This window comes from Nuphar pumila, chromosome 6 (assembly GCF_984573655.1).
Source record: "Nuphar pumila chromosome 6, dmNupPumi1.hap1.1, whole genome shotgun sequence".
In the NCBI taxonomy this organism is placed as follows: Eukaryota; Viridiplantae; Streptophyta; class Magnoliopsida; order Nymphaeales; family Nymphaeaceae; genus Nuphar; species Nuphar pumila.
In genome coordinates, this window is record NC_143254.1 from 116,953,645 (window position 1) to 116,974,890 (window position 21,246).

General features: G+C 34.9%; 1 protein-coding gene across 3 annotated transcripts in view; it reads right to left on the reverse strand.

Moving 5' to 3' along the window:
- LOC149835855 (membrane protein of ER body-like protein) overlaps window positions 1-21,246 on the reverse strand; it is a 44,060-nt gene that overhangs the window by 3,094 nt on the left and 19,720 nt on the right. For 2 of the 3 annotated variants that reach the window (XM_090008793.1, XM_090008791.1), the window contains 5 exons: window positions 20,756-20,932; window positions 17,773-18,141; window positions 2,660-3,091; window positions 2,341-2,402; window positions 927-1,720 (listed from right to left, as the gene is read on the reverse strand). In XM_090008793.1, coding sequence (XP_089864919.1) covers window positions 1,286-1,720; window positions 2,341-2,402; window positions 2,660-3,091; window positions 17,773-18,141; window positions 20,756-20,932 — 1,475 coding nt within the window. In that variant the 3' untranslated portion in view covers window positions 927-1,285. Of the gene's footprint in view, window positions 1-926; window positions 1,721-2,340; window positions 2,403-2,659; window positions 3,092-17,772; window positions 18,142-20,755; window positions 20,933-21,246 lie in introns of those variants that run through there. The other variant, XR_016432373.1, reaches the window with a different exon arrangement.

Below are 21,246 nucleotides of genomic sequence, written 5' to 3' on the forward strand. Positions count from 1 at the left end.
ATCTTTTTTTCCTTTTGAAGACGAGACAGGGGATGACCCCTATGAGATTCGAATCCAAGACCCTTCTAACCATCCAGCTATTGCATTTGACCCCCTTATAAAGTGATCATGATTGCATAAAAAAAGAAAAAGAAAAATCTAATTTTAATGATCCTAATAAAATAAAACTGATTAAATCTTTACTTATAGAATCTAGATTTTTATCACAAGGAAAATATCCAATTTAGAAACATGTAAACCTATTACAATCTAAGTCACACGGACTCGGCTAAAAGGTCGACACACCCGTGTCGCCCATACCCGATACGGGTGCAGCTTCGGACACGGTGAACGAAGTGTTGGACTCGGTCAACGCACCAGGACCGAGTCCGTCTACATTTTGGGCTCGATCAACTTTGACCGAGTCTATTTTTGTTCATTTATTAAAATTAATTTTAGACTCGGTCAACTTTGACCGAGTTTATTTTTGTCCATTTATGATTGTTATATATATATTTTTATTGTTATTATTGTTATATATATTGTCAACTTTGACTGGTCAACTTATTGCTTTAAAATTTACAATCTTATTTTATATATATATATATATATATATATATATATATATATATATATATATATATATATATATATATAGCCATGTCCCCGTGTCCAAATTTTTTGAAATTGCTCTGCACCCGTGTCCCGCACCCATGTGACATAGATTACAATCCAATGAAATAATGACCAAATCCCCTATTAGGATCTAAATGATGTAGTTCCCAGTTCATTTAAAATATCTGAAAACCAAAAAAGAGCACAGTATGACACTCAAATTTATATCTAGAAGGTGACCCCTAAGAGAGGAATTTTACAATCACTATCTTAAACTGTAATTATTTCCTAATACCTTGAGTCGGAAGTCATCAGATAATAATAATGAAAGATTTAGCAGACCAAAGACCTGGGCTTGCTTTTTATTCTAGAGTCAAGATATCAATGCATGAATTGATACAGACAATAATGATACTTGACTAACAAAAATGATACATCAAAAGAAGAGAAGGAAAAACAGATCAAGAAACAGCCAATGCTTCAGATAAAAAAATACCAAACCTTCAATGGAGAATTCTGGGCCAGGAGAACTTGTCTTAACACTTGAAGGCCAGGGAAATTATTAGTGAAGAAGAGATCACTTTGCCCTGAATAAACATTCAAAACCATGTGGTCCGCATTTGATGTAAAGCTCCAACTGTATGTATTGTTTACTTTCTTTACCACCTCCAATCAACCTAACCTTTCTTGTCTATGAAACCCAGTCCTGTGATGTTCTCCCTATGGTTTCCATTATTAAGGATGGACTATAAACTGTGGTTTGGCTTTTTGATATCCAACCTAAATGTTCCAACAGCTTTTTGACAAATACTCCAACTACATAGGATATTCCTGAAACTACTACTCCCAGAGCAGTATAATATAGAACCTTTTTTATGTAAGACCTGTCTGTAATCCGTGCCTTTCCAATAGCAAGAATAATAATACAGATCAGAGAAGCAATGGCAACTGCTATAAGCTTGTATTCTTTGTTGTCACTTTGTCTGAAAGAGAAACCATACGTGATGGGTGCCACCAAACCAAATATGATGTATGATATTATCACAACAATTGTGTTCCTCCAGAAATTCTGTGGCCGTCCTATTGTTTCAGTATATCGAACAGTATCTTCTTTTAATTCTCCAATCTGCAACCAAAAATGAAAGGAAACCAAGTAAAAGAATAGGAATTGTCTTATACATGTGCTTGAGAGAGAGAGAGAGAGAGAGAGACTTCAATGGTTTAGGATGAATGGATTTCCTTTTTCATTTTGTTCTACTGAATAAACCAAATTCCTCATGGTTTAGGAAGGGAAAGTTGGAACCAGAAAAGAACTGTAGCTAAAGAGTTTTTTCTTTTCCTCGTCTTAATAAATAAACCAGGGGTTTTCCCTATGGTTTAGGAAGGGAAAGTTGGAACAGAAAAAAAAAAGACAACAAATGAATTTTTTTAATATTTTTATAGAAGCTGAGTCTGATTCTTGATTAACTGTCTTCAACATGAAACCGGTTGCTGTTCTTTCACAGACATTTTTAGTGGTTATGATGTGAGGTTTGCTAAAGAAATGATTTTCTATTACAGAAAATTCAAATGAAACTTGTCCATCTTATGCAGAAGAGTTGATATGAATTTAATTTGATATGACAACTTTGATCTCTGGAATAACTTAAAAAATCATGTCAAAGTATGATGCTGCAGCATTAGTAGTCTGCTTCTTACATTTGCTTGAAATTAAAGAAAAAAAAATTAGAATATGGGAATACTCACATTATGAGTGATCACAAGCAATCCACCAATTAAATTCGCCAACCCTAATGCGACGATACTTACTGCAATGCCATAAATCAGCAGACTTGCATCAGAGCAATTGCAAAATCTTCACAGGCAAGGACAAGAAAAGGTGAACATATAATGAATATCATTTGTGAATATCATTTGGCACAATAAGATTAATGCAATTCAAACATAAAAAGACAAATCCAACATGTGGAATATAGAATAAAAAATCTTAATAAATAACATCAGAAACTTTTAATTGTCTGCAATTTAAAAACATGCAGTTTAGTGTTGACCACATGCTACTTACATGTACTGGCATCACCTCCAGCTGCTGAGGAGATCACACCAAGACTTGTAATTGATTCAGCTAAACCACCATATACAATGCTTTTTAGTATGTCCCATCTATCTGTAGCCAGATTTTCTCTTTGCGACATGAAGATGTTGGTTGCAGTTATGTTCCCAACTTCTTGCCTAATCTCAATTTTAGTTTCATTAGTTGGTGGACTTAGCAGGGCAGATACTCTTTCAACTGGCACTATAGGTGTAGTGTTACCCGTTTCAGAGGAAATCACAAAATTATCTTTATCATCTTGCAGCATGACATAAGTTGTTGGCAAAGTAGGAACATTTTGCTCCTGCAGAACTTTCCCAGATTGAAGAGGTACTGTACCAAGATCTGATGAGAGACTGACTTGTTCAAGACTGTAAACCTCCGTAGCTTTTGCAATGGCATCTCCTACATCAATATAAACAGGAAAAATAAATGAGAAAATCAGTATGATATAAAAGAGCAAGAAAAAGCACATAAATGAGTTGCACATGGTAAAGTTCACAGTGATTGTTTTCACACAGTAAAGTTTGCTCCATACTTAAAGTTTAGTGAAAAGTTATACTGCAGGTGCATGATCTCAAAGCTTTCATTTGGTTTCATAATTTTGAAGTGAGTGTATAAGTTTCAAGATATGCCCATTTTCATTAACATGAATAACTTAAATGTGCACATGCATGCATCAGATAGATACTGATGAATCAACCAATGATTAAATAAGGAGAAAAGGATCTGTACTGAAAACTGTCCCCAGTAGTCACTTAGATACTACCAGGGTACTTCATGAACCCTCTTATTATTACTGTCCTCACCAGGGGCGTAGCTAGGATTCATGCGAGGGGGGGGGGGGCAAACAACAACAACAACAACAACAACTACGCCTTCATCCCAAAACAATTGGGGTCAGCGATATGAACCAAAAAAAGAAATTCATTTTGGGTCTTCCACATGAATCCTTTTCCTCCAATCATTTCTATCCAACGCCATGTCCTCGGTGAGGTTCAAAGCATTCATATCCGTTCCTATCATCTCCATCCAAGTCTTCCTAGGCCTACCCCGACCTCTTTTAACTAATATATTTTCCCATTTCTCCAACCTTCTAACTGGAGCATCATTAGGCCTTCGCCGAATATGTCCAAACCACCGTAAACGATTCTCTCGCATCTTATTTTCAATGGGTGCAACACCTACCTTCTTACGTATCTCTTCGTTCCGAATCTTATCTTTTATTGTATTTCCACACATCCATCTAAGCATCCGCATCTCAGCTACACTCATTTTTTGAATATGATGTCTCTTGGCAGCCCAACATTCCGTACCATATAGTAAAGCGGGTCTAATAGTCGTCCTATAAAACTTTCCCTTCAACCGCAATGGCATTCTACGATCGCACAGCACTCCAGTAGCACTTTTCCATTTCATCCACCCAACCTTTATCCTATGATTTACATCTCCATCAATTTCTCCATACTTTTGAATGATGGATCCCAAATATTTGAAATAATCATTCACCGGTATATCTTGCTCACCAAGCTTCACTACACTCCCATCACTACTTCGTTGCTTACTAAACCGACATTCCATATATTCAGTCTTACTCTTACTCAACTTAAAACCTCTAGCTTCCAATGTCTGTCTCCATAATTCTAACTTAGCATTAACCCCAGCTCTAGACTCATCAATCAAAACAATATCATCAGCAAACAACATACACCACGGTACATTTTCTTGAATTGATCTCGTAAGCTCATCCATCACTATCGCAAATAGGAAAGGGCTTAAAGCAGATCCTTGATGTAACCCAACCGTTATCGGAAAATCGGTTGTCACCCCTCCACAAGTGCGGACATTGGTTACTACTCCTTCATACATATCTTTAATTATACTAATGTACTTGAGAGAAACACCTTTCTTCATCATTGTCCACCAGAGAACGTCCCTAGGTACTCTATCGTATGCCTTCTCTAAATCAATAAAAACCATATGCAAATCTTTGTTCCTCTCTCTATATCTTTCAATAAGTTGTCTAAGAAGATGTATAGCTTCCATAGTTGATCTTCCAGGCATAAAACCAAATTAATTCTCCGATATCATGACAACCTTCCTCAACCTAGACTCAATCACCCTCTCCCAAAGTTTCATAGTATGACTCATGAGTTTTATACCACGATAGTTTGTGCAATCTTGTATATCACCCTTATTCTTATATAAAGGCACCAAAGTACTCTTCTTCCACTCATTAGGCATCTTATTTGTTCGCCAAATCAAGTTAAAAAGATTTGTCAACCATTCTAAACCTTTCTCTCCCAAGCATTTCCAAGCCTCGATAGGTATACCATCTGGGCCAACTGCCCTTCTTGATTTCATTTTCTTCAAAGCCTCTGCAATTTCTTTCTTTTGAATCTTGCGCATGAAGTCACGATTTATCTCATGAAAAGGAATGGAGAAGTCTCCAAGATCTTGAGCATGACTATCATTAAATAGCTTATCAAAATAATCTTTCCATCTCTCTTTAATCTCCTCATCTTTGACTAAAACCCTTTGCGTTTCATCTTTGATACATCTAACCATACCCAAATCCTTCGATTTCCTATCTCTCATCTTTGCAAGCCTATAAATATCCTTCTCGCCTTCTTTGGTATCCAACTTGTCATAAACCTCCTTATATACCTTAGCCCTCGCGTTTCGAACAACTTTTTTAGCTTCCTTCTTTGCTATCATATACTTCTCCAAATTCTCATTATCACGACTCTTACTTAGATTTCTATAACACTCTCTTTTAACCTTAATAGCTAATTTGACATCCTCGTTCCACCATGATGTATCACCTAGTGGTGCACCGCCTTTAGACTCACCCAATACCTCCTTAGCTACTTTTCTCATACCACCCGCTATCTTATTCCACATTGATTCTGAATCCTCCTCGAGACACCAATCAACTTCCTTAACTACCTGCTCTACAAACATTCCTTGTTTAGCTCCTTTCAGTGCCCACCACTTAATTCTAGGATCTATCCTATGTCTATCCCTTTTGCGGCATTGTCTAATTCTAAGATCTAAAATTAAGACTCTATGTTGTGTAGCTACACTTTCTCCTGGTATAACCTTACAATCGATGCAACAACCCCTATCTCTCTTTCTAAGTAGGAAAAAATCTATCTGACTCGTATTAACCCCACTTTTAAATGTTACTAGGTGAGACTCCCTCTTCCTAAACCAAGTGTTTGCTAAGATCATATCATAGGACAAACAAAAATCTAAAATCCTTTCTCCACTTTCATTCCTTTCTCCTATACCATAGCCTCCATGGATATTCTCAAATCCATCCCTACTAATGCCTACATGTCCATTAAGGTCACCGCCGATGAAAAGCTTTTCTCCATAAGATGTCTCTTGTACTACTCCATCTAAATCTTCCCAAAATTGATGCTTAATGGAATCATCTAAACCTACTTGAGGTGCATAAACACTAATAATATTAATAATATTCGTACCTAATACTAATTTAATAAGTAAAATTCTATCACCCTTCCTACGGACCTCAACTACATTATCTATAAACTGACGACTCATAACAATCCCTACTCCATTCCTATTCCTATTTATTCCTGTATACCAAATCTTATATCCCCAAGGTTCTATCACTTTAGCTTTCTCACCTACCCATTTGGTCTCTTGAAGACATAAAATATCAATCTTTCTCCTACACATAACATCTACTAACTCTACCAACTTACCAGTTAAAGACCCTATGTTCCAAGTGGCTAACCTAATTTTATGGTCTTGGACTAACTTCTTTACCCCCACCCGTCCAACAAAGTGAGGGAACCCTTGCCTATTTGACACCACACCCGGGCGCCGGTGTGACGCGTCGCTTCTGGGCGACGACCTAGCAACCCTTGCACATTTATCACTGCCTCCAGGCCTAGAGAGTACAGCGCGTCGCTCAGTAGGGAACGCCCCAACGAAATTCTCATATTGGTTCATTTTCATAGGATATGACAAAGTTTTTATGCTGGCTGTCACAGGCCTACCGCAACCCTCCTCCTTTATCCGGGCTTGGGACCGGCAGTGTATAACTACACAGGCGGAGTTGGCAAACAAGGGTGTAGAAAAAAAAATTTGTGTGATAGTCGTGGGTTCGGGGGCAGCGCCCCCGAATTTTTTTTTTTTTTGAGATAAAATAAAAAATGGCTACAATTATCAATAAAAATCTATTTCATATGGACAAATCAAACTATTTGCTGCAGTTAGGGCTGGGCTAAAAAATGGATAAAAATCTATTTCATATGGAATCAAGGCTGGGCTAGGACTGGGCTTTAAAAAAAAAAATAACTGTTTCGGGAGGCAGGACTGGGCTACAGCCCAGTCCTGCCCCCCCCCCTAGCTACGCCTCTGGTCCTCACTCTACAAGAAATGTTGATATTACCTAAAGCGAGGAGAACACTTGACAAAGGATAGGACACAGAACACAGTACCAAAAAAAGTAATACAAAAGTATGTCAGCTATTGATATTGACCTACAAACAGATGTCAGATTAATATGGAATCATATATATTCAGAATAAAGATGATATCATCACACTTTTGCAAACGGGCACAGAAACCGAGGCAGCTTTTTCTCAAGATTTAGTACTTCCGCGGCTCTGATACCATGAAATGAAATGGGGATCTTCGAAACACGAGCTTAGATTCACAAGGGCAAGTGTCAAGAATGACACTAAAGCATAACCCTTAAAAAGGGTATAACTGGAAACAAAATAAAAATAAAAATGTATTCTTTATTTATATGAAAAATCAATTGCTTAAGAAGCATTGGAATAAAATACAAGAGGGGCTGCACCCCTTTATATACACAGCTGAAAGAGGACTCAATAGAGCTGTTGGACACAGTCCGACAGCTCTATTAAGAGTTGTTGGACTGTGTCAGTCCAACAGCTCTATTGCTAGTCAAGTCTAGACAGGACTTGACTAGCAACAGTCATTCCAGTTCAAACTGAACTAGATGACATAAAGACAAAAAATAAAAATAAAGGAAAAAAATTACAGAAAAGAAAGAAATTATATATATATATAATATTATTATATATATATATATGTACAGTTTTACATTTTAAGAGGGACTGGCGCCGGTAATGTCTAAGGAGGAGTGTCGTATTATGTTATATTTGTTGATGTTTATAATAGACACACATGGATATACTTTCTTAAACTCAAATCCAAAGTATTTGCTTGTTTTCAAAAATTTCACAAACTTGTTAAAAATCAATTCAAAGCAAACATTAAATTTTTTTTATCCGACTCTAGGGGAGAATTTTTGTCAAATGATTTCAAAAACCACCTTGACCATCATGGAATTATACATCAAAGATCATGTTCCAACACTCTACAACAAAATGGTTTAGCCAAAAGAAAACATTAACATATTATTGAAACTATAAGGACGTTGCTTATTTCAAAAAATATTTCTAAAATTTTTGAGTCGAAGCCGCTCTTACGATGGTTTACTTAATTAATAGAATGCCTCTAATTACTTTTGAAAATATTTTCGCTATATAAAAATTGTTTAAAGTTTCTCACGACTACAAAAGGTTAAGGGTTTTTTGTTGTAAATGCTTTGTTCTTACCAACAAAAATGATAAAATTTTCACAAAAAATATTACATGTATGTTTTTGAGATATGCCGAAAACCAAAAAGGATATAGATGTTATAATATAAAAAAGCTAAACTTTATGTTTCAAGAAATATTACTTTTCTTGAAAAAGAAAATGGATTTGATAGGGTTGAGTGTAAGGAAGATTATGAGTATTCTTTTTTTTATCTAGTTAATTAGCATGATGCTAACATTGATAATTATCTTGATAATGGTGTGCATGAGCATGATAATAATGATATTCATAATATGCATGAGAATGACGATAACGACATTCATGATGTATATGAGAATGACAATGATGTTTATGATAATATAGATGAATCTCATATTAATATACAAGTTTATACTCGACGTATTGATGATCACACTCCATGTGACTTGGAGAAATATTCACAAAATCAAGACGTAGATCAATCTAGCATTAGAAGAACAATGAAAATATCCAAAGCACCTAGTAGGTTTGTGTCTTATGCATCTTTTGAACCTAAATATTAGGGGTATCAACGGATCGGGTTTACCTGGACCCGACACGTACCAAACCCTATAGGGTCTAGGTATGGTGATAAATAAGAAGACCCGAGTCTCGACCCAAAGGTCCAATTAATACATGGATCCGTGTATAGTTTGTGAAATTTTATACTAGACCCAGGCCCGACCCAAGTTTCGATTAAGACCTGCAACTTTTCAATGTAAAAAGGATAAAAAATATTATTTTACTGAGTATAACCCGAGTCTGGCTCATGTAGTTTCTATTATGGTGGGTCTGATTAGACCCAGGTCCAGACCCGATACCATACCTGAAAATTGAGGCCAAATTTGGTTCTACCTGAGTCCGAACCAAAAACCAAACCCGACTTGTTGACATCGTTACTAAATATAGAGCATGCATCATGGTCATTCACTCATATGTAAAACCATCTTCTTTTAGTGAAGTTAAAAATCATCGTGGATGGATTGAAGCTATGAACAACGAACTAGAATCCCTAGAAAGGGCTAAAACTTGAGAGGTTTAATCATTACCCTTAGGAAATAAATCTACAGAATGTAGATGAGTTATCAAAGTTAAAACCAAATGTAATGGATCATTGAAAAGATATAAAGTTAGGTTAGTAGCCAAAAGATATAGTTAAAAATATAGGATGATTATGAAAAACCCTTAGCTCTAGTAGTTAGGATGACCATTATTAGAACACTTATAGCCATAGCATCAATTAAGAAATGATCTCTTTACTAAATGGATTCAAAAAATGTCTTTCTCAACACAAATCTTAAAGAAGAAGTTTATATGGAACTTCCTCCAAGATTAGAGTTGGTACATAGAAAGGTCCTTAAATTGCGCAAAGCCTTGTATGGCTTGAAACAAGCCCCTAAGACTTGGTATGATCATTTTAGCAGTGTAATGATTCAATTGGATTTTAAATCATATTATACTTGTAATGGAAAAAGGCGGAAGCTCCAATGGAGTAAAAAGCACTCTTTAAGAGTGACCTTAAGAACCAAGAACACAAACACTATAAGTGCACACACAAAACTCTCAAAAGTAGAAAATGACTTAAAGTCATAAGTTGGATTTATTGAAGAAAGGAAGAGAAGGGTGAAAACCCCATGCTTACAAGAGGAGAATACCTCCTCTATTTATAGAGGAGGGAGACTCAAAGAAGGGACCACAAGGGGGCTCCCTTGTAGTCGTTGGGAGCCCCAACGGTCAGAATCTGACCGTTGGGGCCCCAACGACTACAAGTGTGGGGCCCTTGTGGACTTACAAAAAGGAGAAAACTAAAAAAGAAAAAAGTAAAAAAGAAAAAGAGAAAAATGAAAAAAGTAAAAAGGAAAAAATACATTATGGTTTTACAAGAATACCCCTATCGGGTATTTCACTAAAAAGGAAACTGTATATATATATACATATATGTATATATATATACTTATATATATACGAATGTATATATATATATATAAGTATATGTATATATATATATATACATATTTTAACAATACTGACACAACCCTGTTTGTTAAGTACTCTGATGCAGGTATGGTGATTTTACTACTTTATGTTGATGACATGATCACCACAGGTGGAGACAAGCAGGGAGTTTATCATGTTAAGGATATCCCTAAAGCTAATTTTGATATTGTAACGAAATTACGAACTTTTCATACACCTCAAGCAAGAGGCAAATACACACCCACACAAAGGGGTAAAAGCACAAGCACACTAGCCACTTATGGGCTTAGAGAAATGAACACACAATATAAAAATAATGTCTTTATTGAGAAACAAATGCACACAAAATGCATAATGTACAAGGGGTCAAAGACCCATATTTATGCACAAGGAGGAGTGAGAGACTCCAAGACATAGTTGTTGGGGGCACCCCAATGGCTAGAGATCTAGTCGTTGGGAGCTTCCCAACAACTATAATATTGTTGTGTTTTCAAGGACAAAAATGCCCTTGACAACACAACAATGTACAATAAAATACAAAAATTAAATAACATAAAAAAAACCTAATGGGCGACACCTACTTATAATAGTTAAAAGACCAACATACCCCTATATTGTGTATATACATACAAAAATATATATATATAATAACAACTATCCATATTTTAACACCCCCTCCCTTAAACTCACGAAACGACAACCGAGAGTTTGCCAAGAAGAAAGTGAAATCTGGAAGATGGTAGTGCCTTAGTTAAGAAGTCCACCAATTGATACTTAGATGACACATATGGTAAAGTGATGGTCTTCTTTAAGAATTCTTCACGGACATAATGGCAATCCATTTTGATATGATTTGTTCGTTCATGAAATGTATGATTGTTTGCGCTATAAACAATGATCTTGTTATCACAGCATAAGGGCGCAGATATGAAAACCCCCAAATCTTCGAGTAATGGTCGCGACTACACCAATTTAGAAGTCGTAGTGGCCATGACACGATATTCAACTTTTGTGGAAGATAGGGACACCTTTTGTTGTTTCTTGCACCTTCAAGATATCAAGGAATCACCTACAAAAACATAAAAACCAGTGGTTGAACGATGATCATTTACATCTCCTTCCCAATCAAAGTCATTACATGAAATAACATCTAATGAGGATAAGGATGACAAAAATACACTATGATTAATAATATTTTTAACATATCTAACTATTATCATTACAATACTCATATGTATTATAGTGGAAGAATGTTGGAATTGACTAATAGTATTAATAACATGAGCAATATTAGGACGAGTAATGTAAAGGTAAGATAAAGCGTCAATCATTTGGCGATATGGAGTTGGATCTTTCAAAGGTTCTCCGTCATTTGTCCTCATTTTTGCATTGACCTCTGGCATATCCACTCTCTTTAAATTCGTAAGGCCTCACCTTTCAACTATCTTGATTGCATACTTAGTCTAAGACAAAAAATACCCTCGGGGTGAGTAAGCAACTTTTATCCCAAGAAAATATCGAAGAAACCCAAGATTTGTCATATCAAAGTTCTTTTTGAGAATATCCTTGATATGACTAACTTCTTGTTTATTACCTCCTATGATAATCATATCGTCCACATAGAGGAGTAAGATAATTATACCTGCATCAGAGGACTTAACAAACAAGACAGTATCAATATAACAAGATCTAAATCTTAGTTGAACTATCACATCACTAAAACGATCATATCAAGCCTTAAGAGCTTATTTTAGACCATATAAATCTTTTCGTAATCGAAGGGTTTTTCCATGTGCCAAACCTAACCCGAGTGGAGGTTCTATATAGACTTCTTTATTAAGGGTTAATTTAAAAAAGCATTTTTAACATCCATTTAAAAGATAGGTTATTTTTTAATAGATGTTGGTGATGAGAGTTCGAACTGTGGTCATCCTAATTACTGGGGCAAAGTTTTCCTCATAATCTATTTTATATTCTTAATTATACCCTTTAGCAACTAGTCTAGTTTTGTACATTTCTAGTGTTCCAGCACTTTTGGTTTTAACTTTATAGACTCCTCTACATCCTACGGTTTTCTTTCCTATAGGTAATGATTGAATCTCCCAAGTTTTGGCATTTTTTAAGGCTTCTAATTCATTATTCATGGCCTTAATCCATTCATATAGATTTTTAGCCTCATTATAGGAAGAGATGATGTAAGAATGTATGATCATAAGGCAAGCTTATAATGGGGTTCAAAAGACTTGTAGGGTACAAACCTACTAGGTGCTTGGGATATCCTTATAGATCTTTTAAGACTATATTGATCAGTCTTGACTTTGGGTATACCTTTATAATGCACATGGAAGTGGGCCTTGTGTATGACGAGAATATGTTTGAAGTTCATTGTGAGGTTCAACAATAAGCATATCACCTTCATGAGCATTATGAGTGTTACCATTGACACTCATGCATATTATGAATATCACTATTCACATCAGCATCATTACTTTCATCAGTATTATTATTATTATGCTCATTCATTAGATCAAACAAAAATGAGTACTCACATGGTTTATTAGACTCAATTTTTCCAAAAGCATTTTTTTCAAGAAAAGATACATTTCTTGAAACATAAAGCTTGTCTTTCTCAATATCATAACACCTGAATCCTTTTTGGTTTTCGGCATATCCTAGAAAAATACAAAGAATGTTCTTAGCAAAAAGTTTATCATTTTTGTTGGAAAGAACAAAACATTTACAACCAAAGATTCTTAATTTTGAATAATCGAGAAGAATTTTAAATAGTTTTTCAATAGGAGAAGTATTTCCAAGAATAGTGAAAGGCATTCTATTGATTAACCACCGTAAGGGACGCTTCACCCCAAAACCTTTTTGGAACATTTTTGGATATTAGAAGAGTCCTAGTAATCTCAATAATGTGTCAATGCTTTCTTTCGGCCAACCCATTTTTGTTGTGGTGTATAAGGGTGAGATTTTTGATAAGTAATACCTTGTTGATCAAGAAAGCTTTTAAAATCTTTTGATAAAAATTCTCCTCCAGAATCGAATCTAAATATTTTAATAGATGTTTTGAATTGATTTTTAACCTAACTATGAAATTTTTTAAAACATTCAAATACATTGGATTTGAGTCTAAGAAAGTAAATTCATGTGTGCCTACTATAATCATCCACAAAAATTACATGATAAGAAACTCTTCCTTTGGACATAACCCATGTCGGTCCCCATACATCCGAATGTATTAACTCAAAAGGTTCTTTAGATAGAAATTGACTATTTTCAAAATGTAGAGATTTCATTTTTCAAGTATACAATCTTCATAAGTCAAATCATTTTCATTACAACTTTCAAGAAAAGGGAATAAATACATTTTTGACATACTTGGATGTTCTAATCTCTTATGCCAATGTTCAATACTTTTCTTTCCAACAAAACTACAAAAATTTTGATTTGATAGTTCCAAGTTGTCCATGTAGTATACTCTTCTATGGCCTCGCCCAATCGACTTCTTGGATTGAAGATCATGTATCAAGCAATCATTAGATGAAAAGGTAACCTCACACCCATGGTCGGTAAATGAGAAACAAATAAGAGGTTTAGGTTAAGTTCATATACTACTCTAATGTTTGGGACATAAAATTTTTTATTATGTTTAAAAAAAAAATTCAAAGTACCCAAGCTTTTAATTTTAAAGATGTTCCATCAACGGTTTAAACATAAGAATCATTTGAGTTAATTAAACATTTGGATAGAATGGATTCATTTGGAGTCATATGAAAAGAGACACCAGAATCAAGAATCCAAGAGTTCTTACCAAGGAAGATTGAACTTTGATTAGTGGTTGAAGGATTTCTATGAGTTGAACAAATAAGACATTCTTGGAACCTTCGTCTATACTACTCTTTTCGCTTGATGATCCCATAGAGGTCACTTTCTTTTCATTTCTCCTTTTTAAGACAAAATAGCTTGATACCTGGTTCTTTACAAAATGGCATATTATCTTTCACTTCTCTTGTATTCATAGTCACTTGAGTTTCTTTCATAGTCATTGAGCTCTTCAATAATCACTGGAGCTCCTTCCCTAGTCATTTTGGCCTCTTCCAAAGTGAGGAGGCCTATATGCTTTTGTATAATTCTCGGGTCTTGACATAGCAAGCATCGATTCCTCATCTTTGGTTAGAGGTTTTCTTCAATCTATTTTCTTCCATAGTTAGTTCTTATAAAGTTTCTACTATAGAAGAAACACCTCCTCTATGAGGAAAGGCCGATTTGGTTCCTTCAAATTTGAGCCTAAGCCCGTTTATGAAATGATAAAAATGCTCAGAGTTGATTTGCCTTTTTCAGAGTTCTATGTCAAGTGGACAATGCCACTTAGGCTCTAAGAGAGCCAATTCATCCCAAAAAAGAGAGGGAAAGCATTGTAATATTCTATTATGCTCATATCTCCTTGGGTCATGGTTCTTTCTTTCTTTTAGAGATTACATATATGAGCTACATCTCTTAAATAATACATATCTTAGAGATATTTCCAAGCATCACTAGCAAATTCAAACTTTGATAAGCTAGAATATTTTTTTATTTCAACACTATTAATGAGTCATCCCATGATTTTGGAATGACTCATCTTCCACTTCTTCCATCTCGTTTCATAGTCGGCAATGGTTTTATTCATCTCATCTCCTTGAGGTGCAATTTCTTTGCCATTTTCATTCTTGGTGAACACAAGCTTCGGTTCTTTCTCGAATCCATCCACCAAGCCCCATAGACCATTTTCCCAAATCTTGTGTTTCACTATGGATGCCCACATCACATAGTTTGTACCATTGAGTCTCATGGGTATGGTGACAAACATTTCTCATTCATCCTCCATAGGTACAAGAAGAGAAAGAAAGAAAGATAGAGAGGAAGAAGAAGAAAATGAAGGCGGAATTCTTTTGGGCACCATGAGTCCACGATCTCACATCCACATGAGCACGCTTTACCATGATCAAAGTAGCAATGGCTCTGATACCATGTAACGAAATCATAAACTTTTCACACACCTCAAAAAAGAGGCAAATACACACCCACAGAAAGAGGTAAAAGCACAAGCACACTAGCCACTTATGGGCTTAGAAAAATGAACACAATATAAAACTAATATATTTATTGAGAATCAAATGCACACAAAATTCATAGTGATACGAGGGGTCAAAGACCCATATTTATACACAAGGGGGGGTGAGAGGCTCCAAGACATAGTTGTTGGGGGCTCCCCAACGGCTAGAAATCTAGTCGTTGGGAGCTTCCCAACAGCTATAATATTGTTGTGTTGTCAAGGACAAAAATGTCCTTGACAACACAACAATGTACAATAAAATACAAAAATTAAATAACATAAAAAAACCCTAATGGGTGACACCTACTTACAATGTTCAAAAGACCAAAATACCCCTAGATTATGTATGTACATATATATATATATATATATATATATAACAACTATCCATATTTTAACAGATATAACAAATCTTGACTTTCTTCATTATTTTCTTGGTATAGAAGTAGCATACTCATCTTGTGGTTATCTATTGTCACAGACTAAAAATGCACTAGAGATAATTGCTCGATCGAGAATTTCTAATGAAAAGAGAGTTAATACTTTGAAGGTCATAAATGCAAAAATGAAGAAAGATGATGGAAAACCTTTGAAGGATCCAACTCCGTATAGACAAATGATTGGAGCATTAACCTATTTTTCTATTACTAGACCCGATATTGCACATGCCATACATTCTGTTAATCAATTCCAACATTCTCTCACTACAATATATATGAGTGTTGCAACGAGAATTATTAGCTATAATAAGAATACTATTAATCATGGATTATTTTTATCATCTTCCTTCCCATTGGAAGTAATTGCTTATTTAAATTATAATTAGGGGAGGGATGTAAATGATCATCGCTCAACCACATGTTTTAGTGTCTTTGTAGGTGACTCCTTAATATTGTGGAAATACAAAAAACAACAAAAGGTGTCCCTATTCTCTACAAAAGCATAATACTATGCTATGACAACTACTATTTCTGAGCTGGTGTGGTTGAAGCAATTGCTGGAAGACTTGGGAGTTCACATATTAGAACCCTCAAATTATATTATGATAACAAAAGTATAGTCTATATTGTAGGCAATCATACTTTCCATAAAAGAACCAAGCACATGGAAATGGGCTGCCACTAAGAATTTTTTAAGAAGACCATCACATTGCCATATGTGACATTTGAGTATCAATTAGCAGACTTTTTCACTAAGGCTCTTTCCTCTCCTCGTTTTCACTTTCTCCTTGAAAAACTCTCGATTGTGTCACCGTGAGTTTGAGGGGGGTGTTAAAATATATATATATACATATTTATTTATTTATTATCTTTTATTATTAGAATGTATTTTATGGCAGCATACGTAATTTTTATTTTCATTAAGGGTATAATGGTCAAAAGACCATTATAGTCGTTGGGGCCTCCCAATGGACAGATTTCTAGCCAAGCTGTTGAGAGCTCCCCAATGGCTATTATGTTAAAATATTATGTCTCTTTTAACTGTAAATTGAAATACCCATCAGGGGTATTTCAGTCCTTTTACTCAATAGGTGTCAGCCACCCTACTGAGCTAACATTTTTACTTTTTCTTTTTTTATTTACTTTTGCTTTTTACACTTTTTTTTCTTTTTGACTTGTGAAAGGGACAACTCCATATAGCTGTTGGAGCTGCCCCAACAGTCACAAATGTGACCGTTGGGTGCAGCTCCAACAGTCATATTGAGCTGCACCTGTGGCTTATTTTTGCATTATAAATAGGCCTTAGTGGCCCTTGTAAACATATTCTTTTTTGTGAGTGCATATGCAATATTGTAAAGCCCCTCTTGGGAACTTATGAATTGAAGTTCATTTTGTTTCATGCTGTTGTGCATGTGTATCCGTGCCTTCGTGCACTTGTGAGTGTTCTCCTTTGTGCCTTTGTGCACTCTTTGTATTTCTTGTATTGTGGTGTTACACACAATCTCTTTTTGTAGAGATTTTCACATATTAGTGGTCTCCTCTACTCCTTGTAATGTGTATAAATAGGGGACTTCTTGTCCCTTATTTCTCATCCATTTTCTGTGGATTTATTATTAAATAAATAAATTATTTTTAATTGTTTGAGTGTACTCTTCTCAGCCCTTGGTGGCTTTTGTGCTTGTGTATTATTGAGGCTTGTGTTTGGGCCCATTCCTTATTTCATTACACATGTGACTGATGCATAAGCCTACCTTGAAGTATGCTGGTTTTCATTGATGTTCCTCCTTAAATTATTTTCTTCAACAAAAAACAAATAATAATGTTTTTATGTTTATATTTCCATTAATTCATACTATGCGTTTTTTTTTAAGGGATACTATGAAAAGTTGGCAAAACCTTTAATTTCAGTATTATTGTGGAATAAAACCAAGATTGATGCTTACCAGGTATGCTGGCAGGATCCTTTGGTGAATATTTAGAGAGGCCTGTGCTACCATTTTCTAAGACGCCTTTACTGATTACTGGTTCATCAACATTTTTGTCTGCAGCCACAACTATCTGCTGAGGGTGCTGCAGATGAAGATTTCCTGATTTGTCAAGTAACGGAATTCCTTGTTGGTTATCATGCTTTGTATCATCTTCAGGAACTTGTGAATCTATCATAGCATCACCCATCTCCGCAGCCACAGCCATCTGTTGAGGGTGCTGCAGGTGAATCATTCCTGATTTCTCAACTACTGCAATTCCTTGCTGGTTCTCACGCTTTGTACTATCGTGGGGAGCTTGTGAATTTATTATAGCATCACCTTTCTCTGCAAACAAGTAGAAAAAAGTTGTTGAGGATATAGTAAGTGGTTTCATACATACATACATACATATGGAGAGAGATTATAAATGAGTACAGCATAGTATGAATTTTATACCAAACAACTAGGATATGATTTATCAATAACTTAACAGAAGAAAAAAAAACATGCTTATTCTCATTGGCAATATCTTCTCTTTCCTATGAGGTTTTGTTTCAGACTTGGTTGCTAGTGCTAGACTTTCTGGTGATAAGATTGTTCAGTCTTGAATAGTTAACCAAGAAATTCTGTGCTCCATATGGAATAATTATGGTGGACCCTATCCTTTGCACTTATATTTATCACCATCACCCAATTTGGCATTGCTCATGCAGCCACTATTGCTATTCATGAGGTTACTGTGCATTGTTCAGCCTATTAGACATAATTGCTTGAGCTAATTGCGGTGCTCCATTTCATCTTCTGAGTTGTCTTCCCATTTAAGATTAGGAAAGAAATCTTATTAACCGGATACCTATCACTTGCCTGTAGGTTTTCTTGGAAGATTCTCTTATCTCTTGGCATTGCAAGAAGCAAGAGTAAGCCATCTTATCATCAGAAAATCAAAATATCATGATATAGTCTTTACTACTGCTGAGCTTACTTGGCATATTTTTTTCTAATATCAAAGTTCACAGTTCACACAGCTTCACCATCCTCTTTGGTTTGTGATAATAAGAATGCCATCTACGATACCACACACACCACTTATGAAAGGACAAAGTATATTAAAGTTGAATGTCATTTTAGCCACAAATAGTACTTATCTGGTTCATCATTTTATATGCCTGTTCAGGCTTACCACTTTGCTGGGTTTCTTCACAAAGTTTCTTCCTTTGCCATGTCTCCTTTACCTATTCTACGTAGAAACCCTCATTGATCACCTAACCTAAAGGGTTTGAATGGGAGGTTGATATATATATATATATATATATATATATATATATATATATATATATATATATATATATATATATATATGCAGACACTTGTACGTTCTTTTACCCTCTCACTTGTAATCTTCCATTGTTGAATGACAGTTAAATCTTCAATACTTATGTTTTAGACTCCATGAATCTCATTATTGATGTCATGAAAGTTAGTGTAATATGTTTTTTTACTTTTCTGTGTGATACCCCTTATGTATATATCCTTATTTATAGGGGTATTCTTATATTTTCTCAGTTGTAGAAGTCAACCATTTTTGTCTTATAGTGTAGTAGAGGGGTTGACCCCATATATTGTTGTAACTTTCATTCTTGAAATTAATGAAGTTTTCCATGGTTCCTCTCTCTTGTGCTCATCTTCTTTAGTTCTGAAACTGTATCAGAGCCATATCCAAACCAAAGAGGGAGATGAGTCTGTGATCTGGATGTGAAGGAGGCTTCATTCTTTGTTGTCCTGAACCATGTCTTGAGCCGCATGCATGATAGTGGTGACATCTGTTAAAAAGTGTATATATATATATTTATTTATTTATTTATATATATGATATATATATTATGTGTACATACCAATGTATATACACGTAGTATATATATTTATATAATATATTTTTCTTTATTTATTTTTCATTTTAGTATCTAGTTCCATTTGAACTAGACTTAAACTAGTCAACATATTATTGACTAGTTTGAAAGCCATTGGAGCTAGTCCAACTGCTACAATTAGAGCCGTTGGACTAGCTCCAACGACTCTCTTGTGCTTCTCTTAGCTCTATTCCAAGAGCTCATTCATGTGTACAAATAAGGGTCATCCCCCTCCAATTGTATTAATGCTTTTTGAGCATTTTATGTGAAGTTAAATAAAGATGACTTAACTAAGCCTACTTTTCCTTCTTATGATGAGCTTGATGATGAAGCAAAAAATTATTATGATTATTATCTTATCGTCAAATACATCGTGTATGATATAATTTTGGTATGCAATTATGCATTATTTGCTTCTTTTATTAGTATAATTTACTTCTTTTCTGCTTGACTTGTTTGATTGTTTCATATTTTCTTAATTCACTTAGCGAAGCCATAATATATTTAGGTTGATTTAATTGTGGTGTTATTTTTTATTGACGAGGAATAGCAATTGCATATTGTTAATTTGATTTATTGCATGAATTTATGCATGATGACTTGATGATATGATAATTATTTGTGTTTGATTAGTGTTAACTAAAAACTGTTAAAAATTATATATATACCGTCACCACACCCAAATTTTTTTAAAGTGCCGCATTGCTGCATCCGCACCGGCATCTATGTGACATAGGTGATGAATAGATGGCTAGATTACTCAGTGCCAACATCATTTCTTCTCTTTCATATACTTCTCTTCTACATCAAAAAACAAGCAATTTTTAACATGGTAATAGTTGTGATTTTGTGCATCTAATGCAAGTATTAAGGGTTCAGACATGCACCAAAACCTGGATTTTGAGTAACCCAGTTTTGGTCAAAAACCAGGTTTTGGTAAATGCAGGTTTACCAAAACCTGGCTTAAAAACATGTTTGGATGAAACCGGTTGCACTGTAATGACAATTTTTGTGAGGTGGTATGAACAAGTTATATAAGAATAGAACCAAACCTGGATCATTAGCTTCAGGTCCTCCCTTTCCCCATTCAAAAAAGAAGGTCAAACAGTTCAATTTCTTGTCATTTTGTGCTGCAACAGTATCTTCTTTTTGCAACCCTTGTAAATCTTGAGAGCTAGCGTCACCATCCTTGCCTCGGAATATTTTGGATAGTAACTCATAGCCCGTTGCTGCACATCCAACGAAGTCAAAAATCACAATGTAAAGTAGTTCATGTCAAAAAATCGTTGATGAATGAGTATGCAACATGTGATGTCTTAGTCATAAAGCATGGATAAATAACACTAATCTTATACCAAGACACATGTATAAGAGTTTATTTCATGCAAAACAATAAGTTTCAAGCTATGACCATGTTAAACAACTAAATCTGCAGGATTTGACAGAAAAGCAATCGAACTCATAAAGATTTATCAGTTTACTTGGTTGAACATGGGTCTGATTCAGGTGAATAAATACATAGAGCAGAATTAACAACTATAGA